General features: G+C 36.8%; 3 protein-coding genes across 5 annotated transcripts; 2 read left to right on the top strand and 1 right to left on the bottom strand.

Moving 5' to 3' along the window:
* The first annotated feature begins 169 nt into the window (after window positions 1–169).
* Asph (Aspartyl beta-hydroxylase) lies at window positions 170–17,493 on the top strand. 3 transcript variants are annotated; one of them, XM_069506508.1, is made up of 17 exons: window positions 170–286; window positions 413–526; window positions 601–789; window positions 1,062–1,171; window positions 2,056–2,343; window positions 3,147–3,581; window positions 4,435–4,558; window positions 4,891–5,024; window positions 5,700–5,814; window positions 9,097–9,174; window positions 9,521–9,729; window positions 11,047–11,410; window positions 12,120–12,217; window positions 13,881–14,115; window positions 14,238–14,343; window positions 14,486–15,196; window positions 15,308–17,493. In XM_069506508.1, exons 2-17 carry the CDS (start codon window positions 475–477, stop codon window positions 15,456–15,458), a joined length of 3,399 nt encoding a protein of 1,132 aa, XP_069362609.1. In that variant the 5' UTR covers window positions 170–286; window positions 413–474; the 3' UTR covers window positions 15,459–17,493. The 3 variants fall into 3 exon arrangements, with proteins under 3 accessions (XP_069362609.1, XP_069362623.1, XP_069362615.1); XM_069506514.1 differs by lacking the exon at window positions 3,147–3,581 and having other exon boundaries at window positions 171–526; XM_069506522.1 differs by lacking the exons at window positions 9,097–9,174; window positions 9,521–9,729; window positions 11,047–11,410 and having other exon boundaries at window positions 170–526.
* An 816-nt stretch (window positions 17,494–18,309) lies between these two features.
* NKAIN (Sodium/potassium-transporting ATPase subunit beta-1-interacting protein) lies at window positions 18,310–23,391 on the bottom strand. Its single transcript, XM_034977093.2, has 5 exons — window positions 23,165–23,391; window positions 21,784–21,921; window positions 21,358–21,438; window positions 20,541–20,793; window positions 18,310–20,358 (listed from the first exon to the last, which is right to left on the bottom strand). Exons 1-5 carry the CDS (start codon window positions 23,216–23,218, stop codon window positions 19,688–19,690), a joined length of 1,197 nt encoding a protein of 398 aa, XP_034832984.1. The 5' UTR covers window positions 23,219–23,391; the 3' UTR covers window positions 18,310–19,687.
* A 1,895-nt stretch (window positions 23,392–25,286) lies between these two features.
* Window positions 25,287–26,401, top strand: LOC117989697 (ubiquitin carboxyl-terminal hydrolase isozyme L3-like). The gene is made up of 2 exons (XM_034977107.2): window positions 25,287–25,477; window positions 25,546–26,401. Exon 2 carries the CDS (start codon window positions 25,552–25,554, stop codon window positions 26,242–26,244), a length of 693 nt encoding a protein of 230 aa, XP_034832998.1. The 5' UTR covers window positions 25,287–25,477; window positions 25,546–25,551; the 3' UTR covers window positions 26,245–26,401.
* The last annotated feature ends 3 nt before the right edge of the window (window positions 26,402–26,404 follow it).

Here is a 26,404-nt window from a genome sequence, read left to right as displayed (position 1 = left end):
GGTTCTGACATCACAGACCATAGTCCTATGAATCACAGATAAACAATCAACTCGTGTACCATAGAACAATTCCTCAGAATCTGTGAACTTCTCGTATTGTAACTGAGTATTGTACAATTTGTACATATGATTGTACACCATTTTTACCCCTCTCAAGTCTCACCCCCCGGCATCCCCCTGTTCCTCTATTATTTGCTGTCTCTTTTCCCAGCTGTCTTCGCCGGTTATTTTTAGGTTAAATTCTAAAATAAATTCAAGAAACGAGCAGTGATACCTACTTTGTTATGTAGGTTATTTTAATATTTCGACGTGAGCCAATACAAGTCTATATATTCATGAAAATTGCGCATTTGGACGAATTCACATTCCGTGCCTTGTTTGCAAGTTCATCGTACTCCCATTGTTTACACAGGGTTATGAAACAATAAAGGAAGTATCTTCTGCCGCCTAAAGAGCGTCAGAACATAGCAAATCATGTCAGGTGACGTACAACCAAGAAAACGTAAGGACAAAAAGAAAAAGAAAGGTAAGAAATTGTCTCTAAATATACCTTGAGAATGTGACTCTTGGATATACATATATATGTATTTCTTTCTTCAGATGAATTAGGTGTAGAGGAACCTCGTGGTACGGCAGCTGCGCTAGGCGAGGGCGACGTGTTCATACACACTCAGCAAGACAATGGCACAGGCGGACATTGGTGTGCAAAGATCATATTCTTCTCTCTCTTGGCTATACTAATTACTCTTATCGGATTGATTATACTGGAAAATAGAGGATTAACTGAATGTAAGCATAACAATTTCTGGAACTTCTATAATTTCAGCATTTTATCAAAGTTGTGTGATATTATAATAATATACCTAGCTAACATGAATGCCTCTTCAATACCAAACATTTTATTTCCTTAAGTGCAAATTTTAAATTTAATTTGTCAAAAAAAATCTATTTATTTAGTCATTTTAATGGCTACTTATTAAGATTAACTTACTTAGGTAAGTACCTGAAAAATTCATCTTAATCTTAAAAATAGTTTAAAAAAAATATATTCCATTTTTCAGTGGAAGCCAATTCAGTGGAGTCGCGATATTCTGGCGTTCTGGAAGGCTGGCTAGAAGATGCACCTGACGATGACCATCATGATGAGCATACATTAGATTTGAAACATCATGTAAGTAAAACCTACTTGGTAGCAATAAGATATCCGTTGAATTATAGCTTAATTGAATAATTATACAATGAATACTAAGCTGTTTACATACCCATATTATATAATCTTAATGGAAGATTAAAAATACTTACTTGAAGGCTTTAGCAACAGTCTAAAAAATATTTTTCAGAGAATGTTCTCAGAACAATGATTGAACTTAATTCTTCACTGATTTTGATGAACTGTAAATACACAATTCAGTGTCCACAATGTTTATATTATTATGTAGGTATGATAAATCTAAAACTAAAAAATTAATGAAATTTAATGCCCATCTTGAAGTTATGAATACATAATCATTACTCATTTTGCCTAGCATTCGAAATTGCTGATACAATTTGTTGTATTAAACCATTTCAGAACAACCTTTTGATTTGAACTAAACCTAATCAAATACATTTCACATGGTAGAAACATAAGCCAGATTGATATTCATTCTACTAGCACATCAATCTCATTAACCTATACAGAAATAGTTAATGTACTCATTAACTACAGCTTTACAGTTTAAAGATTTAATATGACATGATCTAAAATTATGTATATTCATTTCAAAGTAATTTTTCACACAGTTTTTACATTAAGGCTGACTGAATCGAATTACAAATGCTTGGTGGTAAACTGAAAGAAAAGGAAATATCAAATAATATATTATTATTATTAAAATGATGTAATTATTTACCACACCCCGATACAGCCCATAATGTTTGAATTTTGAATAAAACAACTAGTGAGTACAAATTAAGTAATGTACAATTTTGCATAAGAAAAAAATTTATAGGGAAATAATATTCTAATAATTGAAATTATTTTTGTAAGTTTTTGTTTATAATTACTAAACATAGGATGATGAGGAAGGCGAGGACGAACATAATATTGAAGAATCAGACCATGAAGATGAAGATGAAGATGAAGACGACCATGAAGATGAAGATCATGACGACGAAGAAGATCATGAAGACGAAGAATCCCTTGAAGACACTGAAGCTGATGCAGATGATGTAGACCAGGACGAATCTCAAGAAGATAACATTGAAGCAGATGAGGATGAAGAAGAAAATGTTGCTAGCAATGAAGTAGATAGTAATGAGGAAGATGATAACCAAAGTGAAGAGAATTTACAAGATAATGAGGTGTAGTGTTCTATAAAGAGTCATATCTTTGTTAAACAGATTTTGTTTCTTAAGGCAATCGCACATGGCTGCAAGGGGTGTGTGTATTTTTCAATACTGAAAATGTGAGTGATGCCAATCGAATCATACATGCAAAAAAATGGAGATGACGCCAGCAAAGCTCTGCGTTGATTTAAACTATTCACGCAACTTTTCTGGGTTTCCAGTGCTGCTGATGCTACTCGCATTTACAGAAATGAAAAATTTGTTGCTACTCTGGTGGCTCTTGTAGCAGTGTCCGATCACCTTAAGAAAGTAATCAATTTTATATTTGAGGGTGGTGTGTTCCAATGGCGACAGCATATATCAATCGATTTCGCCTGTTGCAATGTTGACCCAAGTCGGTAACTGCATGGGCGACTGAACTTTGGACGTTCTATTTTGGCCCTTTTCCTTCCCTCCGTGTCTTGGAGAGCACGTTACCGTTGATCCCGGTTATTATTACTAACGTCCGAATTAACTTAATAGGAAACAAATACTCGCAAAATAAACTTCTCGTTCAAATAGGAAACAAATACTCGCAAAATAAACTTCTCGTTCAGCTTTAAACGGCTGCGGAAAAGTTAATCACTCCGTTAAAAAAAATGGTCACACCTTGTATTAGGTATAATGGTGAAGACTTGAGCAATCAAGAAGAATTTATAAATGTTTATTAGTGCATTTGTAAATGAAAATTTTAAAAAATTAAAAAAAAATTGTAACTTTCAAGTCTAAAATTTATGTACCTATCGATTTATTTTTGAATAACAAAACAATTAAAACAGGATGTTGAAGAAAAAGTTACTTATAAATGGTACCAAGACAACGAAGAAGATGACGAGGACAACGATGGTGACGAAGACGGCGAAATTATTAATGATAACAAAGATGACGATGATGACGATAGCAATAATGAATACTATGGCCAGAATGATGGTGATGATGATGATGATGATGACCAGGATGATGAAAATGATTACCAGAAGGATGACGATGAAGAGAAAAATGATGACCTTGATGAACAAAGTTATAACGACGTTGACCAAAATGATGATCAGAGTGTCGAAGATAATGACCAATACGGTGAAGATGATGATGATAGTAAAGAACTAAATCAAGATAGCGACCTTAGTAATGAAATAACATACGAAAATGATAACGATGATGACGATGATGATAATGAAAGCAATGAGCAGAAGGATAATGAACAGGAAAATGAGGTGCAAACCATTGATAAAGATACGCGTGTGATATTAAAAACGCTAACCGTATAACAAATTGATGTTTTTAATTTGATTGGCAACTAACTTTTCTAAACTTTTAACTGACTTTATAAATGTGTACGAAAATATATTTTTTTATATTGTTGGTTGCTTCTTTTTTTAATCGTTTATGTGTGATATTTTCTAGTATTCTTATTAAATTACTTAATGCATTATGCCTATCCAAATGCATAACAATATGTTGTGTGTGGAAATTGTTGTAATAACGTATGTACGTTAATATAATTTAGCCAACACATGACCTTAATACGCTTTTCTAAATTTCTATACATAATTCTTTATACGCTGACTCGCGATGAAGCAGCGAAGCGGCAGAATATTCTGATTCATGAGATATCCCATCAGTCACAATAAAGCATAATATTATGTATGTGCACTATTCAATGTCCCTTTTGTTTGAACTACTCGCGTGCCGCCTACTGCTCATTGATAATGTTATATTAGAATCTTTCACATAAATGCCAAAAACAACTATACTTCAACTTAGAAGAACTATACACAAACACATAGTTATCATACAGACAGACAAACATGAATTTTTATATAATACTAACTGTTTTGCTATTTTACTATAGAATGTCGCCTGTGAAGAAAATCTTGAAAGCGAATAAAGAACTTAAGTAACTTCCGAATACTAAAAGGCTTCTTAAAATTTAAGAGGCGCTTATGTTTTAATTTAGAGTCAGAATAAAGCTACGCCGCTACATATTTAGAATTCTTTTAACAATTCATTTGTTTGTATAATGTAAAATATTCGGCCGATAGTCTTACATTTTGATGGAACTTACAGGACGAAGAAGAAGACTCACAAGAAGACGACGATGAAGAAATTGAGAAGATAGAAAAAGAGGTCGACGAAGACGATGATTCGAATGAAATTGTTGCTCATACAAATGCTGACGGAGACGAACAGGGTAAAGTTTTATTAATTGCATCTTTGTTTAGGTGTAATTCGGCATAAAATTTCTTTTAGCCGTGAGACTACGATATATTTCTGTGGTAAATAAAAAATAGCTTGACTCAAATTGATATGACTGCCAAATTCTGTCAAGATCAATATTCATCTGTTGAGTCGTCGAGAGAGGAATAACTGTCGTAATTCAGAAACATATAATATTTACATTTAAATACTGTTTAACTCAAATAACTTGGTGAGAATAAATGGTCTAAGAGAACTAGACAGGCAGATTCAACCAAAGTGAAATGCGTGGTTTTTTGAAACTATGATCTTATTTTTGAAATATAGAAGCATCAAAGGAAGATCGAGAAGCCGATGATGATGATGATGATGATGACGACCTTCAGGACCAGGAAGACGACGAAGACGAACCCCCACTCGAACGTATTACAGCGCAGCCGGCTGGAAAACCTTTTGTAGAAGTAAGTGCTATGAAATACTGGATGGGCGGCTTATCTATAATATATAAAAATGAATCGCTGAATGTGTTACTGATCGCGAATCTCGAGAACAGCTGAAACGATATCGCTAACTCTTTTTTCATAATATTCCTTGAAGTACAGGGATTGTTCTTACAGAGAGAAAAATTTAAAAAAAATCCTGAAAAAGAATCGACTGTTAGGCGGTACGAAGTTCGCCGGGGCAGCTAGTGAGATATATTATTAGGTATAAGATTAATACAGAATTAACACTGTCGCCATGGTTCCAGTATTTATTTTCTTTAAAATTGACGCCAGGCATGGCCAGGCTTTCAGTTAAAATTTTTGTCTCACTCACCACTTCCAAAGTTACATTATGTGTATTTAAATGAATATATAAGTAAGGTAACTAGGTATACCGTCTCACTCAAGACGGCTGATGTGGTATGGTACGGATTGCGTAAACCCCGACAGTTGACGTAAAAAGTGTTTGCGTGTAAGTTTAACATTTTTTTCAAAAACCAGTTAAGACCAGTTATTTGGTGGCTGTGCAGCGCTTCTAGACCCTGTATCACGTTGCCCGTTGCCAACGTGATCCAGACCAGACCAGAGAATGTGTTCACGCATAATTTTTCGCAGTAGGATTGTTTTGTAATATGGTTATGTCTATCTCAACAGATAGAAGAAGAAATTATCGAAAAGCCTGTGAACACCTTAGCCGAGGAAGAGGAGTATGAAAGACGCCAGGAACAACTCCGCAGAGAGGAAGAAGACGCAGCCCAGGGTTCGCAAAGTGAGTTGATTTTAATATTTGTTTTATACAGCTTACTATATCCTCATAGTACTAACCGCTTGAAGAAAAGCAACGACTTTGGCTTGCTACTTTAAAAATGTATCTGGTGTGTGTCAGGCGGCAGTCAGCATTTGAACTACAAGATTTGCAATCGAGTACGCGTTCTATTTAGCTGATAACTGCATCGAGACTATCTACCGAATGTGCTAACCGCTCTCAGACAGTATATTAACGACAGGCACGCTTTGTGCATTTTTTGATGAAGTAATAATATCGAACATCGAAATATACTTATACAAGTACGCTAGATGACGCGTGCCATACAAAATGTCAATTTTTTGTGCTGATTCGAAGCGCCTCCCCGAGCGTTGCGGGAAATTAAATTGACACTGCGTCAAATGGTCTCAATATTTACACTATGTTGACCTATGCCTCATCACTAACAGTTCCGCATACGCTCACATGACGCTCACTAATGCTCTAAGCGCACAAAGGCTTCAAAAACAGGTCCAGCGTATCAGTGGTATCGCTACTGTAATTTTATTAAAATACATAATCATAAAAGTGTCAAAGGGAAAATCTAAAACTTTTGCTGAAGTCATGAAGTCAGTGCTTTCTGTTTTTATTATTATTGGTCTATTTGAATTCATCTACTTATTTTGCATGCGCTTTGTGCTTCTACATTTATCAGTAGATGTTTTCTACTATTATACTTCCAACGATTCAAATCCGATGGTGCTAATTCGGTTGTACGCAATCTCTTAACTAAATTGACATGTCTAAAGGTAGAAATAGGAAGGTAGAAATATTTTTATTCTAGTAGAAAAGTTTACAGACGTATCAATTAAAATTACTTCAAAGTTCAGATATTGTGGGCAATTGAATTATTCTTAACATATCCAATTTAACCTTATCAATCTAAAATAGTTTTACAAGTTACAATTTAAAAGTAGCATTGCGGCTCTTTGAATAAAGTTTGTATTGAAATTAAGCCTCTTTTATTTAAACAAAAAATCCTTCTTTTCATGTCAATATCCATTTTCAAATATAATGTCGATATTCTTCTTTATAGCCTTGTTTTATGGTTATTTACTAAGCCACTTGTTGTAAACATAAAGCAACAAGCTTTAATTTTTATTTTAGTAAAACTAAGTGCTGGTGATCCGGAGTTACTTTAAACTGATTTTTTACGGTTCTGTACCTCAAAAGATACCCTTATAGGATCACTTCATTGTCTGTCTGTCGTGTCTGTCAATAAACCTATAGGCTACTTCCCTTTAACCTAGTATCTTGAATTTTGGGTAGGTAGGTCTTATAGCACACGTAAGGGGTAAAATCCGGAAACCGTGAATTTCTAGTTACATCACAAAAAAATAATTAAAATGTGTTCATGAACAAATATTAATATTTTCAACTTTCAAAGTAAGATTAATATACCAAGTGAGGTATCATATGAAAGGCTTTACCCGTCCATTCTAAAACAGATTTTTATTTATTTTTATGTGTGATAGTTTTTGATTTATCATGCAAAATGTCGAAAAAGTACAGAACCCTCAGTGCGCGAGTCTGACTCGCTCTTAGCCGGTTTTTGTTTAGGTAAAAGAACCCTGGTGGTTCTAAAATCTGCCCGAATTTTCACACTTTAAATACTTTTCTTTGACAACTTTACATAATAATTTTAAAAAAATTGTTTAAACACAAATAGTTTATTAGTCACTGTGTGAGGTTCGATTTATACTTTACACAGAGGTGGCGAACAGGTGGTCTACTGCCCAGATACTTGTACCTATTTTATACAGATTTGTATGGCGTGAAGGACACCTCCGTGTCGAAAGTCTGGAACATAAATTATGTATAGTCCACGACAGGTCAAGATGGCAATCGCGGTATAAGGCGGGAAGACACACGTCACCCGCGCACGCCCGCACCGTGTTAGCGCGGGGGCTGCGCGAATGTGCGGGACGTTCCTTCCCCGATTTCTAGCTCGACCTGTCGCGTACTATACCTATTCTTCAGACTTTCGAAGTGGACAGATATGACGTGTCCGCACCACGTCCTCACTACTCCCCGCTTCTGTATAACACGTGTCTAAAAATCACTATCTAACGTATGTTACGTGTACTAAAGCAAAAATATCGTGTCGTAATTTCTCGTCGCCCACGCCTCTTGCTCATTAAACACGCTTATTTGTGTCCACTGCAGCTTCAGCAGTGCACGTATGAATATTTATAATACTTCGCAAACAAACTCGCAAACATGAACTCGATCATTAAAATGGGGTTAGACATGTTGCGTGGCTTCGATCGCTTAGAAGGTAACTGTATGGTGCTCTTACGTAATTTGTTACGCCAGTATCTATGTATATTTTATAAATTGTCTTAATGTTTGGCAACCACGTTACCGGTATTTTCCTAGTTTCGAATTTTGTCTTTTCTTACAAAAATTTAACAGCTCTTTTTTTCTCAGAAACACGATCTGAATCGTGTTTTTCTTTCGGAGCTGAATTCATAATGAACGTTCTTTTCAAATTCCAATGAACATTATAAAATTGCATATTTCATAAACTATCTCGGACCATTCGAATTTTTTTGTTAAGTTTACCGTTAATTAGAATGAATAAAAAATTGTATTTCCATTGTAAAGACTCATATATTATGAGTATGTAAGTACATATATGAATTGCTGATGAGATTTTCTCGATTTCTTGGATAAACTTTAGACATATTCTAAACTACTTTTATGTTTATCATTATGGGGTTATGAGTGGCTTTAACTCTTTCGCCAAATCTATTGTGCTGTTTAAAAGAAACGGATCAAAGATTAGGTACCAGAATTTCTATATCAAGGCTCAATAGCTCAACGGTTTAAGGAGTGGACTGAAAACCGGTCTTCGGTTCAAACCCCGCTCAATACACTATTGTCGTACCTACTCCTAGCACAAGCTTGACGCTTAGCGAAAGGGGAATATTAGTCATTTAAGGCAAGGCTCAAAAAAGTTTGTAGGAGTTATCTCTGGAATTACTGAACCGATTTTGAAAATTCTTTCACCAGTAGAAAGCTACATTATTCCTGATTGACATAGGCTATATTTTATTTCGAATATATTATTTATATATTCGAATATATTATTATATTTATTAATATTTAGATCCCTACGAAAATTGTAGTAAGCTCCCCGTGCGAAGCAGGGGCGGGTCGCTAGTAATAGATAAGAGTTAATCTGATTCTTGTTGTAAGTTATTACTTAGCGTTATGGTTAAAGCGTGCGCGCGTATGTTGCAGTCTGGCTGAAGCTGGCGGTGGGCGGCGCCCTGCTCGTCGCTACGCACGCCGTCGTGCGCCGCGCCACAGCCCCCAGGGGTGCGTATGCCATAATACTAAGTAATAACCTGCCCTACGACACGGTAAACAGAAGGGCCGAATTTCGTCATCCCTTAACTAAAAAGCCGTTAACTGCAAAAAATAATTTTAGTTATGGCCAAAAATATAGAATTCTAACAATAATATAGACGTGATCTATATCTTTATTACTTTCCTAGCTAGACAACCAAATGAAGCAATAGCAATATAACAAAAGATGGTTTATATTACTTCAAACAATTATACATAATATATAGAAAATATTCCAGTATACTTGAACAAAAACACATGAAATAAAAAACAATTTGTTTTTGCGTATTGTTACTTAGTGTATTCCCCGTAACAGATATTCCTGAACCCGAGGAGCATACTAGGGAAGAAACGCCTATAGTTGACCGTCGCATGACTATTGTACCTGAACAGCCTTCTCCAAGAGTGCAAGAAAGTCCACTAACTCAAATAGCCCGTGAAATTGAAGAGGAGGTCTTTAAGAAACCTGCTCCAGTAACTAAATCTGCGCCTATCGTGAAACAAGACAGTGCACCAGTTGTAGAAGTGAGTACATTTCAATCAAACGATTAATACTACATAACATTCACCTTATAAACTTCTATATACAGTTTCAAAATGCCCTGAAAATAAATTGGTAGGTATATAAATAGGCTACTTGACTCATATCTAATTTCATCCAATAAATGATTATTTATTATAGTATTTTGCTTAAGACAACGAAATATATCAATAACAATTATTAAAAACGCAGGATGGATATATAAATCCAATTTAAAAAAATACAGTTTTTATTTTTATTTGAAACGCAGAAAACGCTGTCAGCCATGATGTGACGTCATTAAATACGTAAACAAAGAAATGTCATCTCTATGTCACGCGGGGACTAACGTAGTATCCATATTTATAAAATTTAAAGTCCTGACTAACTTATATATCAACGCACAGCCTAAACATCTAAACAGCTGGTCCTAGATACATGAAAATTTAGTGGGTGTGTTCTTTGTAGGTAAAGAGAAGGTATCCACTAGGAAAAGATTTTTTGAAATTCCACCCCTGAGTGGGTTAATGGGGGTTTGAAATTTATGAAGTCCACGCGGGCGAAGTCAAGAGCATAAGCTAGTTTTTATATATTTCTAAAAACTCATAGTAAACGTAAAAAAATATCGTTTTCTCTTTATAAATTGAATAAGTTATTAAGTAAGACTTACAACAAAGTGATCTTTGCAAAAATAAATTTGGGTTGAAGTCGTTAGTCATATAGGATCCCTTTAAGCAAGTCTTCGCGTGTTACGTATATTTATTTCACTGGGCACTCTAATCCACAACTTTCCTGTGGTCTTTATCGATGCGTTTTTACATTCTCGGATGATACAATAACGATATTTACTATATTTTTCATGTAAACTAGTATAGAAGTCATGTTTATTAAACTTTGGGAGGTTATGCTGTTGTTTACAAATGCATGACATCAGAGCACAGATAATCTATCGGTCAAACATGGCCGACAGTGTTTTCAGCTGTCTAAGAAAAATATATTTTTAAATTAAAGTTTTACGGTTTTTAGGGCGCAAAAAAATATAGTGTTAATTTTTTTGATCTAATAGGACAAATATTAACCATTTAAGACCAACTTAAAAAAAGTGTCAACTAGCCTATTGCATTCTTAGATCAGGCGCATTTGGAACCCGCGAAACTTTAATTTTAAGTTGGCAAAAATAGTTTTCACTTTGACCTAACTACAATGTAAAATTAATGCATTTTTAAAAGTATTTTAGGTACCTATTTTTAATATTTTTTACGTATCATAATAAAAGAACAATATTATGTTAAAGAATTTATGAGTCGCAATTTTTTGTTTAGAAAGCTCCAGTGGATCACACTAAAGATGAAGAAAAAGAGTTATACAGTGAAGAAGAAGAAGCTGAAGACGAAGAGGAAGAACAGGAAGATATTGAGGAACCCCTAAAAGAGTTTATTCAAAAGAAATCACTCCCAGTTGTGGAACAAAAACCCAGTGAAGATTCCGAGCCTGAGGATGTAGAAATAGTAGATGATGAGCAAATTGAAGAAGAACTAGAGGACGAAGAAATTGAAGATGAAGAAGAAATATCAGACGTCGATGACACGGAGCTATTAACCCGACTAGAAGCTAAATATGGTCGTCTACCAGAACCAGAGAGATTTGGCCGGAAACCAGATATGAGTAGTTTCGGACCGAAACATAGTAAACAAGACTTGTTGGAGTTTATGTTTGATTTTTCCAATTTAATAAAGCAAGCATGAGTGAACTAAACCAATTACTACTAATAGTTGGCATGACTAACCGAGTGTGAGTGTAATAGCTAACTTTATTCATAATACTTGTAGGCTTTAAAAACCGGCCATGTGCCAGGCTGGCTCGCGCAATGAGGGTAGTTATAATAGTTTATTAGTTTTAGCGTATCCGCAGGCCTAGCGCCAGAGACGAGATTATCAAATAGCGATTATTGCAATTTGCGGTAGATAATCTTGTTGCAAATGTACATTTTAAATTAAACAAAAGTATATTTATAATTTATTTATCTAACCGATATCAGAAAAGTGTCAACCATCGAAAGAGATTGCGTTCAGCACAGTGGTGATGTTTGCTATGGCTGTTTCCTACGTCTTATGCTTATTTCACACTACGGGATATAAATTATTATATTATAGTCCGGTCAATATTGGTGTTCCCAACATTCGTACCAATTTTCAGCTCTAAAAATTGGTATGAATGTTGGGAACACCAATATTGACCGGACTATAATATAATAATTTATATCCCGTAGTGTGAAATGAGCTTTAGAACAGTTTTCTTGTGTGGTTAATTAAATGCAGTTGGGATAAGATTTGAATGTCATATAGAATTGGAGCTCTGTTCTGCTTGTGAGCTAAATCGTACTTCTTTTCTATAGAAGACGGTGGGAACAGTATAGAAGATGACTGGCCCGGTGAGCCCAGTGAAGCCTATTGGCGTACAGAACTCAACGTCGCCCAGGAAGAACTCCGCCAGGTATATTACATAACTTGATAGCAACAGCAAAATAGAAATTATTATATTATATTATATTATATATATTATCTGTCTGTTTCGCTCACACTTACAGGTCGTAGGATTAGTTAACTTGCCGGACCCGCAAGTCCCAAAAATAAAAACCGGTCAAGTGCGAGTCAGGCTCGCGCAATGAGGGTTCCGTCTGCAGTCTTATTGTTTCGACATTTTGCACGATAATTCAAAATCTATGATGCATAAAAATAAATAAAAATCTGTTTTAGAATGCACAGGTGAAGACCTTTCATATGATACCCCACTTGATATAGTTATGTTACTAAGAAAAATGAAAATACTAATTATTAGTTTATGATTCACGGTTTTCAGATTTTTCCCCGAATACCAGCTATAATACCTACCTACCTACCAAATTTCATGATTCTAGGTCAACGGGAAGTACCCTGTAGGTTTCTTGACAGACAGACAGACAACAAAGTGTAAGGGTTCCGTTTTTCCTTTTGAGGTACGGAACCCTAAAAATGTACAAAGTTTCAACTCAGTCGGATGAACGAACGCGAACGCATCTATACTAACATTAGGTATAAAGAGATTTATTTGTTTGTAATCGATAACCTCTGAAACTTCTTAATCGATTTTAATAATTCATTCATAAATTAGAAAGCTAGATACTTTATCTTTACTTTACTTTACTAAGTTATAGTTAAATTAAGTTAATCATAATCACAAATTACAACAAGTGCTGCGCGCGCCGATCGCAACAAAACTGATTCAATACGGAAAATTTAATGACGTCAGTAGCGAGAGATGAATAGGTAAAGTACGCGACAGGTTGAGATGGCAACCGGGGTATGATGAGAGGGGGGGGGGGGGGGGCACACCCTCACGTCAACCGCGCTCGCCCGCACCAGAATAGCGCGGAGGCTGTGCGCGGCGGTGTACGGAGCGTTCCTTCCCCGACCATACATGACGTTTTTTTGCTGCAAATAAATAATACAAAAAAACTCCCGTGTGATGTTAGTAGTAGGTAGGAACTGTATTTATCGTGGACTCATGCTGTTGATCTTATATTTTTAGCAATAATACGTGGCGTCCGGCACGTGCGGCTGGTGACTCTCTAGTGGCACTAATTTAAACAATTATTCTTCCAGGATTGGCTCGATTAACTTTTAACTAATTTTGTAGTATCTTTGCTCGTTGTGCCATTTTCCCCCCAAATAACTCTTCGACAGAACCGCTAGGTCGAGTTTTGCGCCCGCACCCTGCGTAGATCTCCCCTGGCGATTTTTCGACGACTTTACGATTACCTTAATTATTCGGTTTCCTCTTTTACACACCCTAAATAATGAACTTAATTAGTTTTCATTAGCAAATATTTATAATAATTGCCTTGATAATTTATAGTTATTAATTATTACTTTTTCTAATTTGAATTGATGAAAGCATGTCTAATAATACTTAGTTGGAATATTGATTTGTTGTTGATGTCTGTGAACACTTTCCCCCTAAAACCAGTATTGCAGGTTGCTGGGGCAGGAACCTTACTTGTTCCAAAGCATGTGTTCTTTAAATATTTCGTGAATAAAAAAAATATACCCTACTACCTACCTATTTACTGAGTGTGTGTTTGTGTGAATTTTTGTGTGATCGTTACTAACTTGCGGAGGGTGATTGGAGTTCCTGCGAGCGCCGCGTCAGTGCAGCGGCGCTGGCTGGCAGCGGGCGCGCGCGGTGGCTGGCCGCGCGCGCCGCCGACCTGGCCGCCGAGGCCAAGAGGGACAACAGCCTGCTGTCCCGCGCCATTGCCGCGTACCTGCATCTCCTCAAGATGAACGAGCGTCTGTCGGACAAGAAACTCCTGGAAGTTGCCCAAAGAGCCATCGATAGGATTCAGTTCAGAGGTACGGATCACTTAATTCCATTAAATAAGTATTTGGTAAGAAGTATTATATACAAAAGCAATAAAAATAGATAGGTGTAAAGTGTTGTGTGAACACTGTTTTAAAAATTGTATCTTTTCCAGGTACTTATCTTAACGCGGAACCGATTTATAGACTTTTAATAAGAAGGTTCCCCGACGATGTCCACTATCGGAATAACTTGACGGTTTCGTTTCTAATGGCAAACAGGTAAGCCACTTCATAATTCCGCGGACGATACTATTATTTGTTATGCCGTATATATATTTGCGCTAATGATGCCTCTGTACTATTTCAGAAGTATCATTAGCGCAAGTATATCAATATGTGTAATTAAAATTTATTTTTACAGAGCAGACTTAGCAGATGAAGTTCTAAAAGAAACGCTTCGTCTATGGCCGAATGACCGTGTAGCGTTGGCTCATCACGGATTCGTGTTAAAAACTCAGTACAATAAACTAGAGGAAGCGGTGAAAGCCTTGTATAAAGCTCTCGAAGGAGACGCGGGGCCCGCAAACGAGCCTCGCTTCTACTATCATCTGGGAGACGCTCTGTTGCTGCTCGGTCGGCCCGAAGAAGCTCACGAAGTGCACAAGCGAGGCGCGGCGCTCGGGCACTTTTTATCGCCGGCGCAACGCTCGCTCTACAACGTGCCACGATTGAGAAGCCGGCCTTGGTGGCCGGTAGAGGAAACGCCGTACGTGAATCTAGCTCGAGCACTGGAACGCTCGTGGCGAGATATATTGAAAGAGGGCGAAGCGGCGAAGGAGCTGTACGAGAAAGAAAAGGAAGGTCTGAAGGAGCGCGGCGAGTGGACGCAACTGGATGTATTCGTCCGGGGCGCGGAGATCCCCGGACGCTGCGCACGCGCGCCGGTCACGTGTTCGATCGTACGGAGCGAGGCGGCGGCGGCGCGCTGCCGGCGCGGGCAGGTGAAGTTCAGCGCGATGGAGGCGGGCACGCACGTGCGCGCGCACGTCGGCCCCACCAACTGCCGCCTGCGGATGCACCTGGGCCTCAGCAACACCAAAAATACTTACATACGAGTGGACAAGGAGACTAGGTGAGTTCACTTTTGATTGTGATTTCATAGTCCCAGTTATACTTGGCGGTATTACAAATTTATAATTTACGCCTGTAATAATTTTAAAATTAGGCTTTCCTGTTTTTGCAGGCAGTGGCAGACAGGCAAGACGTTCATTTTCGACGACAGCTTCGAGCACGAGGTGTGGCACAACGGCAGCGGCGCGCGCCTCGTGCTCATCGTCGACGTGTGGCACCCCGACCTCAGCGCGCACGAAAGGCGCACGCTTCCCGCTATCTGATACCGAGGTATCAGAGGTACCTTTAGTGCTGCGGCCCACTAGACTTGACGGGCGGGCGCCGGGAAAAAACCGGCAACTGTGTCGAATGTGAGCGGGAGAAGAGGAAATGTCTCGTCCGCAACTTGTGGTGGCAACGACTAGTGGCTCAGTGTGCAGGAATATCTAGTCTTGAGTGCTCGCTCTAGCTGAGCGTTAGGCGGGGCGGAGCGTGCAGCGTCCGTGTCAATCACGTTCTTGTGTCAGGCATTCTGAGTGGCTGACGCTTCACACTCTCTTGCTGGTCAGCCCGCACGCTGCACGTCTCGCCCAGAACGCGTCTCATTCAAGCATGTTACCCTTCTGGACACATAAGTTGTCTTTCTGTTAAGTCTGTAATTTGAAACGTCTCGAATAGCTGATATTATTAATATGATGATTTTGAATTATCAATATTTCGAACCAGTTGCATAAGTCGTGGTCACAACGGGACCTGCAATTGCATTGAGCGGATGGCAACTGGATTGAAAATCAAAATACATATTGATAATTCAAACTCATCGTAATATTAATCGTGGTACGTACTGCTATTCAGATATTTGTCCACTCAAAATATGAGCAATATTTCACTTTGTATTAAACAGTTTCCTTTAAAAATATTTTTATGCACCAAATTTTTGTGATAGTGGAACTCATCACAAAAATTCATCTGTAATCGTAATCAAAATAGACTACATATCTCTCGATCATCACTACTAAAATAAGGTAAATGTGAAGTATAGTCCGTACAGAATGAGAACTCGCCCGCCATTTTAACTATACGTGTCAACCGTCATTTCAAAAATACGGTTCATCTTTAAAATATGGACTTTTGACATTACAGTTGACACAAAGTTAAGATGGCGAATGAGATATCATTTTGTACACATTATACAATTTAGAAGTAAGTAGTCATTAAGAGTTCATCAAATCAATACACAGTAGAACGCGTAAAATTTAACTTGTCTCGCGCCATTTTAACTTTGTGTCAATTGTCATGTCAAACGTACGACTTTAGTCCTTATTTCAAGGGTGAACGTACTTTTGACATGACAATTGACCCATAGTTAAAATGGCGCGTGAGAAGCCAATTTGTACGAATTATACCCAGCAGTAATGATTACGCATCCAACTTTAGAAAAGATTTCGGTTTCGTAGTGTCTCTGTCACTGTCTACGTGACGTTTCGTCTGCCGTAACGACAGAGACAACGCTCTACGAAATCGTTATATATATCTATCTCTCTCTCTCTCTCTCTCTCTCTCGCTCGCTCTCTAAAGTTAAATGTGTAATCTTTCCTGTCGAGTACTGAAACGGTTTTTAACATAAAATGTCGTTTTTGATGGCAACCACTATGAAAAATGTTGAGTATGATAAGTTTTCGAAATTAATTCAGACTATCTCAATATCAGCTGCATAATACAGGTCCTACTTTACAAATCCATTAGAAATATAGCTAATACCGGCTGTACTCACGTGGTTAGTCAGGCTTACTTCGACCAACCGCCGTTAATAATAGCTATATTTAAATAACAAAAAATTATGCCTCTTATATTGCAGCTACAGCTTTTATTGAAATAGACTTAAAGTGATCTGATATTTTGCATTTGTTATATAAAGACTGTTATCTTGTCGCGTTGACGTCAAAACAGAGGATAAGAAAAGACGTAACCCTCCCATTCCCACTTGTCGTTTGTCGCTTCATATTATTTTGACACTTTCCGACAAGTGTGAATAGCATCATATAAATTGTTCTGCTACTGGAACATAATCATCTTAAATCTGGGCCCGACAAACCACGAGTGGGAACGGGGGGTAAGGTATAAGATCCTTACAAGATTTGCCATCTTGCGACATACTGAAATGTCAATTCGACAAGATAATTGGATCAGAAGAACTGGAGAATATTAATATTATGATTGAATGTTTGTATTGATATATTGTATTGATAGTTTTACAAGTTTTAAGTTACCTTTTGTTACAAGTATTAAGTTAGTAATAAAAAGTTACAACGCTTGAAAGCTGTGGTTTTTTTAGGGTTCCGTACCTCATAAGGAAAAAAGGAACCCTTATAGGATCACTTTGTTGTGTCTGACTGTCTGTCAAGAAAACCTGTAAGGTACTTCCCGTTGACCTAGAATCATGAAATTTGGCCGGTAGGTAGATCTTATAGCACACGTAAAGGAAAAAATCCGAAAATCGTAAATTTGTGGTTACATCACAATTCATGAACAAATAATAAGTATTTTCAAAGTAAGATAAGTATACCAAGTGGGGTATCATATGAAAGGGCTTCACCTGTACATTTTAAAACAGATTTTTATTTATTTTTATGCATAATAGTTTTTGATTAATGGAGCAAAATGTCGAAAAAATACGACTTGCATTGCACGGAACCCTCGGTACGCGAGTCTGACTCGCACTTGGCCAGTTTTTTTAATAAAAAGCAATCTTGTTTTCGTTGACGTGTATTTGGTATAAAATTTCCCAAAAATTCTAACTAAAATTATCTTAATCTAATAAAGCTCATTTTGGATACTTAAAAATATGGGCGGGCCTGTATAAGTCACTAGTCACTGAGAAAATAATCTATAGCTATATATAAAATCTTGCCCGCAGAAAATAGTTATTCTGGACACATACTCTTAAACTAAGGAACGTTGCTGAATGTAACTGTTCAAGTTAACGTTAACTGTGCTCGAATCTACCAAGATTGTGTGGTGACAAACACGACTTTTTCCCGTCCATACTAAATGAGAGATTAACGCACAAGTAACATTAATATTAAAAGTTACTAAAGCCTCGGAGCCCTAAGTATATAACGTAAACCGTAATAAACTAATATACGCGGTCCGCGGAAAGAAGTTAGTAAAGAGCTCTCTCTGTTACGTAATCCCATACAAATGATAGAGGTAAAAAGCTCAGTAGGCGTTAACCATTTTAAGCCACCAATCAATCACAAACATGTATTCGAAATTCAATTCGAAAATATTTTCAAAAAATATTTGAAATACAATAGGAAAACCTGAGGGAGCGTTATACTAACTTCTTTCCGCGGATAGAGTATAGTAAATGGCAGTGACACTAACGCATACATATGTCAAGTTACTCACGAGACTTGCCTATTGTCCATTTTCCTTTGTAAAATTACTGGAATGTAAAACTGCGCAAATATTTACCGCGACCGCGAGTGATTTTATATCTTAAATTTGTACGTTTTTGCTAGGTAAACAGGTATAAAATATTAAGTAAGTTAGTAAGTATATATGTATAATAATATCTAATTTTAGTATACTAGGTTAATATATTTTATACTCTATGGACGGATTAATTTACTGTAGTCAAATAACTGTTCATTTTCAATTTTACATGATAATATTCCTCATGACAACACTCCTTATGACCGTAGTTTCATAAGTAGTACAATTACCTAATATTAACAACGCGACTGCGACTACCTATTAACGAAACGAAATTAAATTAGTAAACTTAAGACTAGGTCCCTACTACAAAAAATGTAAACAAATGGAAAATATAACAAAAATATTAAAGCTTACTTTCTAAACCCTCAAGAAGGAATGTATTTTATACAACCGCATCATCAAAAAAAATTCTATTAAAATACTCCTATAATTATAGGTAATATAAAACGATCCTAATTAAGCGTAAAACTTAACAACCGATTGGGTGAAAATTTAAAGAAACTTCACACAAGATTTTCAACATTGAGCTGCAACTTGAGCATGGCTCGATAAGGCACATAATGAAATGGAATAAATTAATCCCATTGTAACCTTTTCAATTTAGTTTTCTAACCGTGACGTTGTACAACGAGCTTAAAAATTTTTCATATGTGATTTTTAGCTACGCAATATTACGTGTAAAGTTGTAAACATGAGATTTACATAATTATTCGAGGTTATCAACCGGTTCGCATAAATGATTTGTGATGAAGTTAGGACATTTTGAGAATGCTCACAACTTGTATCTTTTCATAAGAACATTCAATCAGGCCAATTCCGTTGTACACAATCTCTAAACTAAACCAAAATAATACGTCCAAATCTATTGCTATCCCTTTCATAATTTTGCCTGCAGAAAAGGATAGCACTAGATTTAGACCTGTTAATTTAGTTTAGTTTAGAGATTATGTACAAGAGAATCGGCCCCAATGTCTTGATAAGACTAAGCGCATCGACCGAGCAACTGAACGCGTTACGGAACGACATTGTAGTTATCAGCAGCGGGTTGGTACGCGGGCGGGCCGGGCGCCTGCGGCGTGGCGCGCGAACACGGCGGCGGCTCCCAGTCGCTGTACCCGCAGCCTCCGGAGTACGCTGGCGATTCACATCCCATCACTGCCTCCCTGTTCTCATAGTTCGGGCCACTGTCGTAACCGCGACTGACGTCATACGAGGGTGAGGCCTCGAAGGTTCTCGGCGGATCGTACCGGTTCGGTTCATTATAGGGGCCGACAACATCGCGACTCACCATCTTGCTCCTTCGTATTGTATCAGATCTGTTAGTGATTATCGGTATCGAGTCGGGAGGTGGCGGCGGAGGGAAGACTTCCTGGGAGCGAGTCGTCTCTCGGTCTGCAGCGTGGTACGACAAGGGCCGAGCCGCGTGGAAGTTGGAGTAGGACGAGTGCGCCGAGGTGGGCCGCGACGGACGGGAGTCGCGAGGGAGGGACGCGGTGGACGCCAGGTAGCCCGCGTTCCGGTAAGAGCGACGCGAGCGCCGCACGGAGGAGCCGGCACCTCTGGAACCGGATCGACGTTTAACTCGACGAGGAGTCATAGGTTTTAAGGTGCTTTCACTTACGTTTGTTTCGGTGGGGCTTAGTTCTATGGTATAAACTTGACGGCGGGACAACGTGCTTTTATCTGAAAATAAAATAAAGTTATTTAAAAAGTAAAATAAGGCATAGTTAAGTCTAATGCACATTGTAAAAAAGGGGACAATATGCAGAAAAACTTTTAGCTTTTACAAAATAACGAAGGTCTGGCATGCGCTGGCTCTCTCTCTCTATAGGTCTTTAATTAAATTTTCATAAATAAATTCTCACCTGAAACAGCTTTGTGTTTCCTAAATGATTTATATGCTAATAGTATAGTTAACGGCAAGGCTGTGGCGGTAAGAAGTGCGGCTATGGCAGACTGGCCCAACTCAACATAGTGCCATTGAAAGAAGCAGCCATCCACCCGAGCTGGTCTCCACGTGCCGGGGCCATCTGCTTCTCCCCAAATAGGCTGGCAACCCCAACCATTTCCCTCCCACCAACTCACACTTCCTGTTCCTAAGGATAGCAATCCACTTTCCTGAAATATTTAAAATATGTTTTGAGTTATTACTAATCTAAATATAATCTCAATCCCAATATGTTATAGACAGGGTCGGCTTTATTATTTTAATGGTACGTAAATCAATACAATTGGACTGTTCAAAAACAGTTTACTTGAATAAAAAAATTCTATTACATTCTAAATATAATTCAGAGGCCTCAAGTTTTTACTTTAGGTACAAAATCCTAACAATTTCTTTAAAATACTCTACATCTTTTTGTAAACTTATATTTTTTCTGCCTTGTTGACTCACTATGGCAGTGAATCACTTACAGACATTTCACTGTAGTGATTCATTAAACTACATAGTGTGGCTAATTCCTTTGTACACAATCTCTAAACTAAACTAAAATATCACGTCTAAATCTATTGCTATCCCTTTCATAATGTTGCTTGCGGAAAAGGAAAGCACTAGATTTAGACCTGGTAATTTAGTTTAGTTTAGAGATTGTGTACTAGAGAATCGGCCCCATTATCACAATTGTACAAGGTTCTAAACATCTTTGGTTATTAATAAAAGCAAGGCCACTAAATACTTACCCTGTTAAGGATGCCAAGATTAAGGTAGTAACATATAAGAAATATATTCCATGTTAGCCACATAAAACTCCAAATTGCATACTGAAAGAATTTTTTTTATTAATTCAAACATGGTAGTTACTCCATGTTAAAAATTAGTGTCAGTAATTTTAAGAACTGATCTCTAAACTAAATTAACAGGTCTAAATCTAGTGCTATCCTTTTCAGCAAGCAACATTATGACAGGGATAGCAATAGATTTAAAAGTGTCATTTTGGTTTGGTTTAGAGATTGTGTACAAGAGAATCAGCCCCAATATTTAAAAGTACAATATTAATATTTTCACCAATAGACAAGATATTTCACTGAAATACATGCAATTTAGCTATAATTCAATAAATTAGAACATTGATAAAACACTTCCATAGGTATATGAAGAATACTTACAGCTAAAAGATATTTTGTAACATATTGTACTGCACCAAAAGAGCCAAATATAATCAGAAGAATATTAACAAAGTTTGCAATGATCGGTAACCACATGTATCCTAGGAAATCAAACACTTGTCTCTGAATTGTAATTATCTGAAACAAATAACAACACTAAAATAGGTAGGGAAAATTGTGTTTGCTAACTTGCTTAGCCTGTAAGCAAGTTACGCACACACACACGCCTGATATGCCTGATACGCCTTACTCACAACCTTGAATGGGAAGCTGGAAGAAATCTCTGTTTAGAGATAAGCATTTCCAATGTAACTTAATTTATTATTACTTTGTAACTACAATTTTGGTACATGAATAATAAAAATAAATAAATAAATAAATAAGCTCTAATCTCAGAAAAAGACTCCTTAGCTCAAAGCTATTATGTCACTATGTAAATGTCAATCAGTCCTTTATCAATTTACCACCAAATCAGAAATAACTATTAGTAAAAGGAAACAAGTTTTTTATATATATTGTTATATACAATACGTTTCATAATATATGTGTGATCAGATTCTTGATTCATGGCTATTGAACAAACAAAATGCCACCGATTCAGTGGTGCTTTAGAACTAATGCCACTCAGTGACGTCTTCATTTCAAACGGGTTCAAATGAGTTGTTCATTAGTATCTAAGAGGTGGGGCTGATTTATTTGGTTCCAAAACTGAAAAATTTTGTTCGCTTGGGCATATCTTGTCATTTATATTGATGGATTCATACAGAAGTTCTATTATTAACAGTACTTTGACTATTTACTCTTTTATTCTCTACACTAATATTATAGAGGTAGTTAGTAAGTTTGGATGTAGGATGCAACCGCTGAAACTACTCATCTGATTTCAAAAATTCTTTCACTGATAGATTAGTCATGCCCAAATACCAACTATCTTATAAATTTTCGCTGGTAAAGTCCAAAAATAAAATTAGGATATGTAAGGTAATTATGGTAAGTGAATCTACATTAATATTACTAGTTGACTAGATGTTTCTGTTTTCCTATAGTACTAAGATATTTTCCAGTCAAATGTAGACAGACATGTATCTCTAGGATGCAAGCTATCTGTATACCTAGTCAATACAAAGTTTCAAGATAGATTCAGTTGAGCATTTGTATAATTAATGCAAGATCAAAATTTCTACTGCTATTTTTATAAAAAGGAAATACTATGAGACTTACTAGCTATAAAATAATTTAATATGAAACATTTTAGGACTGGGAGTAGGAAAAGCCTTTGAAAAGCAAAATAACTTATTTAAGTAAGTATATCATTTATGACATATCTATATCTAAACAAAAAAGCTTTACAATTATTAATAAAACATAATTTTTTACTAACCAATTCTAAAATGCACACTACTAACAGTAGCGTTCTTAAACCACAAACAGCCATTTTGAGAAAAATATATAACTTTCATATATCACGATGGATATATTTTTAACATTAAATTTTGATAAAAAGTTCATTGTTTTCTATGGGAAAGAAACTAGGCATGAACTAGGCCAACGCTACAACTTCCAAGTTCCATTTGCATTTCGCCAATCGCCATCATCGAAGTGATTGAAACGAAACTTGAAACATTGAAAGTTGAAATTGACATTTGTTTTTTTTTTGCTTCAGTAGGTTGCGTAGATAGAGTAATAAAGGTAGATTGAAGTACATTCCTTTTCATGAAAGAAGTCTTGCGGTGAATTTTGGAACTAAATTTGACAATACAATTTGAGAGCTTATATAAGCAAATACAATTTAAGAGCTTATATTGTTTCATCGAAGTATGCAGGAAATAGTATTATTTGATTTACATATGCTAAATGTAAAATAGGTAATTTTTTACGACATTATGTCACGCGAGTACAGCGCTGCGTCTGGGGGACTTCTTTCATGAAAAGGACTTTACTGTGTAATCGTGTATGAGATAGCAATAGCACGACGTAACGATGAATACCACGACAATTATTACCATTGTTTAGAAGTTAATATTTGTATTAACCGATCAACAATATTTGTATGAAACGTTTTTTATGTGAAAAGAATCAAATAACTAGTTAATGAGAAATACAATTACAATACGAATTCTCAATGTTTGTTTTGCAACTAAAGTTGCATTCCATGTATGTATTCTTGAAAAAAATCAGTTACACGATAAGGGACAAAAATAGGTTAGCTGCGTCTCTGTTTATCACATTAGTAACTTTATCTGTGCTCTCTTTTTAGTGTGAATGAGAAAGCAAACATTCCTGTATCTACCTTTATTACTCTATCTACGGTAGGTTGATTTCATAGGTCGATGTCGAAAAACATTTCGTCAATCATTATTACAATCTCAATTGTTGTGATTGGCTGAATTTGTGCGATTCTTGTTGCAATATTGCATTGTAGCCAATCGTGAGCAAGTATTGACCAATTAGAAGTGATTGCGATTGTGACATTGTAACTGTCATTCTACCGCAATCGACTGGCTGACTGACATTTGACACAAACATAGGGATCTCAGAATAAATACCGATAGAGATCATAGAGATACAGTGCGACAAGTCTCTTTTGGCGTGTGGCGAAAATTGGAACTAATGCCACCATCTTGTGAAATGTCACGCTGTCCGCATACCTCAGAACAAGGACTATTAGAAGTAGCCCTATTGCACTGGTATACCTATGTCAGATTTGCAACTAGCGTGGCCCCCTCAGTCCCTCTCGCTCAAGCAGATTTTCTTACTTGTGAAATGTCATTCCTTCTACACTTCACGTTGTTTGTCAAATACTCACGTACAAATACATTTTGACAAACAAAAAAAAGTGGCCACAGTGATAAGGACAAAACATAATCATTTTGTCACGTTCTAACAAGAGCTTAAATGCATTTAGCTATCTCGCTCTAACAGTAAGTGTCACAATAGGGCTACTTCTAATAGTCCTTATTCCGAGTCCAATTGTGACACTTACTGTTAGAGTGAGATAGCTAAATGAATTTATGCCACAGATATGTCCAGATATGCAACTAGCGTGGCCCCCTCAGTCCCTCTCGCTCAAGCAGAGGTAAAATGTGCTGCTTGTGAAATGTTATTCCGTCTATTTTACGTTCGTTTCGGCTATTGTAGCCTAGTATACTGCAACCTACCATTGCACAATACCTTCAAAAACAAAAAGCAACAAAATGAATCAATTAGTTACTTATTTCTTTACAATACTTGAGTCAACATAACCTCACTTCACGTTGTTTGCCAAAATCTCACGTACAAATAGATTTTGGCAAACAAAAAAAACAAACCTTTCATACGTAAGTATGATTTCTTTAGTTGTTTTGTCCCTTTCGGGTATACGCGTCTGACAAGTCTCTTGATTCTTAGTCTGAGGCTGGCAGCCTTTGTTTTGTTCTACACTCAATCACACATTCTATTTCATATTCATTCAGCACCGACCAGAAAAAAAGGTTCATTCACAGAGTACATTACATACACTGGATTCATTCCTTTTATTTATTGGTCTGTGGATGACTTGTAAAAATTTGGAAATTTTACCGGCAGCGTCGAGTATTGATTTATTTTTGAAGAATTCTCTCGAATCTCAACTCTGAATCAGATACGTGTAAGCTACAGCTATAAGATTTCACTTAGATTACTTCGTTTCTAGTCAGAAAGACAAAGGAGTTTTCAGGTACGAAATACACTTTCTTTATTTTCATTCAGTTATAAACGCCGGTAACCTCGACTGCTAATTTTTAGATTGAAATGGCGACTGAAACTTTGATCCCCTTGGAATCTAATCCTGAAGTAATGAATAAATTTCTCCAAAAACTCGGTGTACCGAATAAATGGGGGATTGTAGACGTGATGGGTCTCGAGCCTGATATGCTATCTTGGGTACCAAAGCCGGTGGTAGCAGTGACTCTCCTCTTTCCAATTTCGGAAGCCTATGAGCAACATAAGCAAAAGGAAGAAAATGAAATATTGTCCAAGGGTCAAGAAGTTTCCGGCAATTTATTTTATATGAAACAGAATATTAGCAATGCATGTGGTACCATAGCACTTGTTCATGGAGTGGCAAATAATATGGACAAAATTGAATTAACAGAAGGTCATTTGAAACAGTTCCTAGATGAGGCTAAGGGTTTGGATGCTGCTGGTAGAGGCAAGCTGCTGGAAAATAACAAGGGCATTATCAATGCCCACAAGGAATTAGCTCAAGAAGGCCAAACCAACACTCCCAGTGCTGAAGATCCTGTTAATCATCATTTCATAACTTTTGTGCATAAAGATGGAGCTTTGTATGAGTTGGATGGACGTAAAGCTTTCCCAATTAATCATGGGCCAACTACTGCAGATTCCCTCTTAGAAGATGCATCCAAGATTTGCAAGCAATTTATGGCACGTGATCCAGAAGAGGTCCGCTTTACTGTAGTAGCTTTAGCTGCTTCTGAATAAGTCTCTGTCATACATGCAACATTATGATACAGAGTATCATATTATCGTGACTGTCAAATGCTAACTGCTGCTTTTAACTTTCAAGCAAAAAAAAAGTATTTTCTATGTATTTGTAAGCTGTGCAAGCCTTTGTGATAATAAATTGTTTAAGAAATTATTT

Source organism: Maniola hyperantus, chromosome 2 (assembly GCF_902806685.2).
Source record: "Maniola hyperantus chromosome 2, iAphHyp1.2, whole genome shotgun sequence".
In the NCBI taxonomy this organism is placed as follows: domain Eukaryota; kingdom Metazoa; phylum Arthropoda; class Insecta; order Lepidoptera; family Nymphalidae; genus Maniola; species Maniola hyperantus.
Note: the sequence above shows the minus strand (reverse complement) of the source record. Positions and strands in the feature narration are given on the sequence as shown.

Coding starts and splice junctions, on each gene's coding strand:
- Asph (XM_069506508.1), top strand. CDS start 475: ATGTCAGGTGACGTACAACCAAGAAAACGTAAGGACAAAAAGAAAAAG. Junction 11,411..12,119: donor TAGTTTCGGACCGAAACATA/GTAAACAAGACT, acceptor TCTTTTCTATAG/AAGACGGTGGGAACAGTATA. Junction 15,197..15,307: donor CGAGTGGACAAGGAGACTAG/GTGAGTTCACTT, acceptor CTGTTTTTGCAG/GCAGTGGCAGACAGGCAAGA.
- NKAIN (XM_034977093.2), bottom strand. CDS start 23,218: ATGGCTGTTTGTGGTTTAAGAACGCTACTGTTAGTAGTGTGCATTTTA. Junction 21,922..23,164: donor TAGTGTGCATTTTAGAATTG/GTTAGTAAAAAA, acceptor TATTTGTTTCAG/ATAATTACAATTCAGAGACA. Junction 21,439..21,783: donor TTACAAAATATCTTTTAGCT/GTAAGTATTCTT, acceptor AAATTCTTTCAG/TATGCAATTTGGAGTTTTAT.
- LOC117989697 (XM_034977107.2), top strand. CDS start 25,552: ATGGCGACTGAAACTTTGATCCCCTTGGAATCTAATCCTGAAGTAATG.